General features: G+C 45.8%; 1 protein-coding gene across 1 annotated transcript; it reads left to right on the plus strand.

The window, feature by feature from the left end:
- snx19a (sorting nexin 19a) lies at positions 1-5,799 on the plus strand (the record flags this gene model as incomplete). Its single annotated transcript, XM_079283537.1, has 11 exons — positions 1-1,479; positions 1,560-1,698; positions 1,788-1,888; positions 1,970-2,089; positions 2,451-2,569; positions 2,896-2,986; positions 3,082-3,232; positions 3,535-3,658; positions 4,391-4,575; positions 4,690-4,777; positions 5,602-5,799. The coding sequence occupies 11 exons, from the start codon at positions 1-3 to the stop codon at positions 5,729-5,731; spliced, it is 2,727 nt and encodes a 908-aa protein (XP_079139663.1). The 3' UTR covers positions 5,732-5,799.
- Between the last annotated feature and the right edge of the window lie 2,183 nt (positions 5,800-7,982).

The raw sequence follows: 7,982 nt of genomic DNA on the forward strand, positions 1-7,982 counted from the left end.
ATGCCTTCCTCAACGAGCTCTCCTCACTGGACTTTATCAGAGTTACTCGGGCAGCGCAGGCTGCTGGGGCTCGGGGCTCTGCTGGCGTGGCTTGTCCTCTTCCATCTCCTGGTGAATGTTTGGCTCCTCTGCGTCTTCACCAGTCTCTTGGTGGTTCTCGGAGGTTGGCTCGGGTCCCGTGCCGTGCTGGACGCAGACAGCCTTCTGCACCTGGAACACTTTTTGCCTCTTGGAAAACTCAACCCACCTCTGTATTCGCCCGAACACGAGTGGAGGTTGAACCACGAGATCCACAACACTGTCCACAAAGCGGTGCGGGACTTCGTGTCCTCGTGGTACCGCACTCTGCTGCCAGAGGTGGAGGGGGAGTTTGAACGTGCGGTGCGTAACACGATGCTGGAGTCAGTGATGGAGCTGAAGGAGCGCGCGCGGCGAGTGGACAGAAAGGCGCTGGTTCAGCGGCTGCTAGAGCTGTACGGCTGTCACCTGCAGAGCTACATGACGGCGAGGCAGATACAGTCAACGCAACAGCAGAGCTTTGGCCTCTGGCAGCTCTACAGTGAAGTAGATGCCCCGCACCCGGCTGTGAGCAGTGCAGCCGCTGAGCTCGGCTACTCGAGAGCTCTAGTTAACCTCGTCTTACATGTGCTAGTTCCTTACCCCCATATGGAAACCAGGACTGGAGGTTACATGGTTACAGAGCTCATCACCTGCAACGTGCTGTTGCCGCTCATAAGCAGGGTGTCCGATCCTGACTGGCTCAACCAGACCATTGTGGACGTCATCACCAGGTCCAGGGAACCACAGCAGCACCCGGCTGCGGCTGCTCTGTACAGGTGTCAGATCCAGCAGGAGTCCTGGACCACCTGCAAGTCACTGTCTTCCTCTGATGCGGCCAGCGTTAACAGCAGAAACACCTCTGACTTTGATGATCTGCAGAGCCAGAGTAGCATCTGTGAGAGGGATTCCTCGCAGGGCAGCATGGTCAGCCTGACGTCCGCCGGGAAAGTAGAAGGTTGCCACGTGGGCTTGCTCACACCATGCAAAGTGAACTGCTGCTCCCTCACATCTGACCGCTACTCCCACTCACCAGAGCCCAAAAGGGTTTCATTGGACTCCTTGATTCAGTCGGACTCCGAAGACGACCTGACGGGAGGCTTTTGGGACTGCGGCTCTCCGACGAACATCTGCAACGCGATCACTTTGAAGGACGACGAGGCTTTCGGGTGCTTTGGTCCTCTGAAAAATCTTGGGCCGAAGATGGTGGTGCCCGAGGACTCCCAGTGGCCAGCAGGCATAGCCCAAGAGAAATCCCCAACATGTCCTCCAAGAAGACTTTGTCTGACCTCCTGCAACTTTGATACCCCCAACATCCAAGCTGCACCTGTGAACATCCAGAATGTGCAAATTTGTGGCACTGTCACATCAAAGGAGCAGCGTGGCACAGGCACATATCCCTACACTCTCTACACTGTAAAGGTAACGCCACCTCTTACTTCCTGATATTTGAATATGTATTATCGATGAGCACACATTGACCTCCGCTTTCCGTTTCACAGTTCGAGACGATGGCTGCCGCGGAGAACACTGAAACTCTGCAACCTGTGTCCTGTCACACTGTCAACCGGAGATACAGCGAGTTCCTCAATTTGCAAACACGTTTGGAGGAGAAGCCTGAGGTCAAGAAAGTAATCAAGAGTAAGTGACTATCATCCTCTTTAATTGACCGTTGAACTTCAGTATACGGAGACAGGTGCATCAATGCAAATCAATGTCATGCATTTCAGATGTCAAAGGCCCAAAGAAAATATTCCCTGACCTCCCATTTGGCAATGCAGACAGCGACAAGGTTGAAGCCCGTAAAGGCCAACTGGATACGTTCCTTAAAGTACGTATTGGGATCATAACTTCTGTCATGAAAGGATTGACGTGATTCTGTCATTTGATTGCCTTGTTTTCTTTTTTCAAGCAACTAAGCAGCATTCCTGAGACATCCAACAGTGAGGACATGCAGGAGTTCCTGGCTCTCAACTCAGATGTTTGCACATATTTTGGAAGAAAGCCTTTTGCCAAGTCGAGAATCGATAAGGTCAGAGAGAATCTTCATGCTGTAGATGTTGTGAGAGTTATTGTAAGAAATGTACAATCAGCTCTATATCATTCTCTGATAAAAGGAGGTTTTTGTCCCTTTCTTCCCGAGAGGTAGAGGAGAAGATTGATTGAACATTGATGTCTGTGTATGTGTTAATATGACTCCATATTGATATGAAGCTGAAGCCAGCAGCTGGTTAGCTTATCTCAGCATAAAAACATCTAGCTGGCTGCAAGTTTAAAAAAAAAGAAATCTGTCTCAAGCTTGCTCATCAAAACTATCGATTCAATGGAAAAGTATGATCTATGTATTTTGTTTTGGGGACTTTAATTATTTCCTGTCTTCTCCGTCATTAAAGATGATGGAAAATGCTTTAGACACCTTGAAGACAGCGTTCCCTCATCCTGAGCCCCTCAGTCCAATGGAGGACCTGGAGGGAGATGCTGACGGAAGAACAATGGACAGCAGGAAGTACAGGTGAGACCTCTATATCGGTCCGGTGCCATTGTTCCCAAATTGTCTTCCACGGTGACCCCTAAATAACGAAGCAGTTTCCACTTGTGACCCGTCATCGCGGTCTGCGTTTGCCCATGTTGAGTCGTGACCGCTACATTGAGTCATTTGAATAAATCTTAGAGGCTTTAACATTGTCCAGGGATTCCAACAGGGATGTCAACAAAAGTCACGACCGAGTCTACACTTAAGGACGCTTTCAATTATCTTGTGTGTCTGGTATTCTTATGAAATAAAAAGCGTTTTATTTTTGGATTCCTGTTTTTTTTTGTTTTTGTTTCATGCATCAGGAGGCTTATGTTCCAAAGCAAAATTTCCCCGTCTCTCAACATACCTGACCTACACCCTAAAGTGACATACTGCTTTGGTGAAGGCAGCGCTGTAAGCCACACTGTATTGACCGTCTTTGATTTTAAAAAGTTTGTGTTTGAAACGGAAACTGGACACAGCTGACATTTCTGTTTTGCTGATCGTAGATCCTCAATGGCATGTCACTGTCGGGCCTGGAGAGCTTCGTCAAAGAGCAGGAAATACTTTTGTGTGAGCCGAATGGGAAAGAGACAGCCAAGCAGAGCTGTGAGCAGCCTGGCATGGACAAGAAGACGTCAGGGAAAACTCATGGCACAGGTTGATATTTTTTACGTATATACATTTTATTGTAACAGTCTTATCTTCATTTTTTTATCCATAACGCCAGTACGGAAGTGTTGCATGCTTTCCAGCCCTGTATAATGCAGTAACTCAGCATTACCACTTGGACGCAGTAAAACTCCATTGTTCCTTTAGACGTTTGCTGAGTATTTCTAGAAGTCACTTTCCACCGTTGATGCGTTTTGTCTGTACAGTGTGTCCTATGTGCTTAAAGGTGTTCCTATTGTTGTGTTGCTGTGAATTCATTGTGTGTCTGCGTTTGTTGCTGTGCACTGCAGACACAGCTGTGGCAGATGTTGCTTTGAACATTCTGTGTCTGCTGATGAAGGACCAGTGGAGTTGGCTTTGCACTGAGAACATACAGAAGACCATCAGACTGCTCTTTGGCACCTTCATTGAGAGGTAAGTGTTCCTTTCAGGATCTTCCTACTGTACACACAGCTTAACACGTCAATAACTCAGCGTCTGCCTCCTGAAGAAGGCAGGAGTTTGTGTATTTTTGAAATAATCTATAACCCCATATTTATTATTATGATTACTTCGGCTGACGTTGATGCTACTAACACATACAAATGATGTGACTGCAGATGTATTTAGCTGGGATGTGACATTGTGGCTCTCTATTATTTGCCCTTCGTACAGCTGAACATCCAGACGTTGGGTTCTTCTCTAGTAAGCACGAAGTGGTTTGTAGCACTCGACTGCTGCATGACATTCTCTCAGATTGCCTTTCAAAATACAACTTTTCTTTTTAAATATTTATGCCTCACTGGGAATCTAGAATTACCACTGGGATTGTTATTACCACACAGTCTGTGGGAACTGTGCATGTCTAATCTCTTGTGCCCTGCTGTCATTAACTGATTATACTTGCCTCCATTTTTGGACTCAACAGATGCCTCTGGGAGTTTTAGGGTTCGCTAAGCATGTCAGCAAACAACGTTTGTGCTCCTTCAATGGTTCAGAGAGATTTAAGAATACTTGTGTGTGTTGCTTCCCCTTTTGTTCCTTCCTAATCAATCAAAGCATGCTTGTATGTACAATATATGCATTCATTTTCACTTGTTTGTTTGGTGATATCGAGGCCCTTGCACAGTGGAACACGACTGCATTAAACTGCTGATTCTGTTTCAGATGGTTGGATTTAGGGGTTGCCCACCTTACCAGTGCCCCCTGCTGGGTGATTTACCTTCAAGTGCTGCAGGAAGCTGTATGGCCAGGCGGCACGCTGCCACCTCAACCGCGGCCAGAGCGCAGTGCCGCAGAAAGAGAGGAAACCAAGGAGCAATGTCTGGACTGTCTAATGCAGCTACTGCCAGGTATGTAGAAGCTGAGTCAGGTTGTAGCTGTTTGAATGCTCCATACATTTCGATTTTTCGAAGTGCTCCTGAAGCTATGTTGTTCCTTTGATTTGCTTCCTTTTTTTGCGGCAGAGCTCATCACTGACATGTTGGGAAGTGAGAAGTACCGACTGAGCTTGGAGACCATGCTGGAGTCTTTACAGGATCATCAGATAAACAAGTGAGTCAACGAGCAAACTGTCGAGTAAACATACGCCTGATTCGGCTGTTTTAAGACGGGTGCACTCATACAGGTTACGAATGTATCTAGGTATCATATCTATAATACCCTAAACCGTAGTGAGTAGGGGTGCAATCTATTGATATAGCTACGATCAGAATGTGTTTCTGTTTACAACATATTTTCGGATCGTAGCGCCTAAACTGAGTCTAAACTAAAACTGTGTAACTGTTAATGGTCCTGGTGGAAATTAAAAGGGAAAACAGAATGAGAAGTTAGTTGAAAGAATACAAGTCAGAACTGCCGTTGGCCATATTGCATGATTTTCTTTACAAACTGGAGGAAGTGTTTATAATGGGATGAGGCCCAGATTAATGTCAGGCTGGTCCGAAGTGTCTGTGATGAAAAATGAAAATGCTATTGACAAAGAAAAGGGCAATAACAACTCACAGGGCACTATAGCATAATTATATATATATTTTTAATGTATATTATTAAAAAAAGGAGATTGTGCATACAATGAGAGGAGATCCAGATTGAAATTGATTTTGTTTGAAATGTCCATGAAAAAACAAGAAAGCTATTTACAATAATTAGAAAAAGCTCCTTTGGCCTCTAAGTATGCACTTTTGAGACGGTCCCTAACTCCTCAGTTTCCTGCCTTCAGTCAAGTCATGCACAGTGCTACACAGCATACAATAATAAATACAACACATCTGCTCTATTTAATCATTTCATTTTCCAATGTTGTCCATATAAGCCCTCTGTTTTAATAACAGTTGATGTCAGCCTGTCATTTACCCCGCTTGTGTGATTATGTGCAGGCATCTGATCTACTGCATCTGTGACCTGCTGCTTGAGTTTCTGATCCCGGAGTCGTGCGACGAGGCCTTCCAGGGGTTTCTGCTGCAGAGCCTGGCCAAAGACGCAGAGAGGGACAATCCTCACATATGAACAGCACATGATGACACTCAGATGCCTCACAGTTGTAGGCAATTGGTAGATAACATGCCGTATGTATGTATGAGGGTTGTGATTAGAGTCCACAGGGTGATGGCACATGATCGGTATCTTCTCGATGCGTTTGGTGCCATAAGCTGAGCACTATGACAGCTATCAAAAAAATGCTCTGAAAAAAACCAGCGATCGGTGATTGCTAAGAATATCTGACTTTGACTAGACATTATGTCATCGGGAAACTGCATATTTGCTGTGTGTCAGTGGCTTCTGTGCTGTCCTACTGAGCTACGGTTATTTGCCTCTGTTCTTACCTGGAGACACAGAGGTGAGATCTGATTGGATAAAAGCTCTCCTTAAAACAAGCGGCACTGGAAGCAGAGCAACTGAGGAAGACAGTAGCTGTGCAATGAGAAAATAAGATGATGGGAAACATATTTTTATAAATTATAATACATGTAGTGTATTTAAGAAAAATGATTAAGTTATAAAATAGCTATAACTTTGTGATTCTGTTTGGGGCCCTGATGGCACACCACTGTGTGTTCACTTATGTTGAGCAGCCAGTAAGATATTTGCACATTGCTGCTCAGGTGATCTATTTTGATAGTATGTTTTCACGCGGAGACACACTGTTTCCCCGGAGCAACGGCTCAAGACATCCTGCTGACACTGCCTGGCCTGATGCGCGCCCTCCCGTGTTCCATTCGGCGAATTATCGTTCATGTGGGAATTAACGATACAGCCCTCCACCAGTCTGAGTTGACCAAGATGGATTTTACAAATCTTTTAAGCTTTTTAAACAGCTGTGGACTGTCTGTTTTTATCAGTGGTCCAAGTCCAACACTCGGCCGTGGATCACAGCGGTTCAGCAGAGTCCTCAGCCTCCACACCTGGCTCCAGGCCGCCTGCAGGACCAACAACGTGAGCTTCATTGACAATTTGAATCTGTTTTGGGGCCGCTCTTCCGCTTTTAAGAAGGATGGTATTCATTTTAACAAGCTGGGTAGCCGCATCCTAGCGGCTAATTTACAGCATGCTGTAAATTAGCCGCATCCTAGCGGCTAATTTACAGCATGCTGTTCACTCCCATTCACATGATTGACTGTTTACACCTGGATCCCCTGTCCGCTGTCACTCTTCCTCTACGATCATTCATCAGCCGCATTCATGCTCCACTTTACCTCCACTTTACCACTTTACCATGCTATTCTGTTGACGATTGCAACAAATTCCTGATCTATTTTATTGATAAGGTAACAGGTATTAGGTCTGGCATTCGGCCTGGGATCTGTCTACTTGTAGCTCCTCGCAATCTCCTGCTGTTATGGGCTCTTTCCAGCCTATCAGCCTTCAAGACCTGATGGACTGAATTGACAAAACAAAGCCATCATCTTGCCCTCTGGATATAATTCCATCCTCTCTATTTAAGAAAGTTCTGCTAACTATTGGCCCTGCAGTAACATCTGTTGTCAATTCCTCATTGTCTACAGGAATTGTCCCTTCCTATTTCAAACATGCCACTATCCAGCCCATATTAAAGAAACCTAACTTAGATCCAGCTTTGCCCATGAACTACAGGCCCATATCAAAACTGCCTTTCTTGTCCAAAATGTTAGAGAAAGTGGTGGCCAAACAACTTACTGCTGCACTGGAGAGGCACAACATGTACGACAAGTTCCAGTCTGGGTTTCGTAAGCAACACTCTACTGAAACCGCTCTCCTGAGGGTTTCAAATGACATTCTCATGTGTGCTGATGCAGGTGACCGCTCTGTGTTGGTTCTTCTGGACCTCAGTTCTGCATTTGACACTGTAGACCATGACATCCTGATTAAGAGGCTTCGTGATTGGGTGGGCATATCTGGCATAGCGTTAGACTGGTTTACATCTTACCTCAATGACAGAAGTTTCAATGTCTCTGTGGGTGATTTTGTGTCTGTTACCTCTCCACTGTCTTGTGGTGTACCGCAGGGCTCGGTTCTGAGGCCTCTGTTATTTTCCCTTTATCCGTTACCTTTGGGACCGATCATAAAAAGCTATAATGTGTCCTATCACTTATATGCAGACGATATCCAACTCCATCTGTCATTTAAACCCAGCGAGGCATTCACATTAACTCGGCTCCTGGACTGTGTCAATGCCATCAGAGACTGGACGGCAGAAAACTGCCTGCAACTCAACGACTCAGGGGACTCTAAGACGGAGGTCCTACTTATTGCTCCAGAGGAGTTTGTCCCCATGATCAGG

The sequence above is a fragment of the Melanostigma gelatinosum genome (genome assembly GCF_949748355.1).
Source record: "Melanostigma gelatinosum genome assembly, chromosome: 14".
NCBI classification, from domain to species: Eukaryota; Metazoa; Chordata; class Actinopteri; order Perciformes; family Zoarcidae; genus Melanostigma; species Melanostigma gelatinosum.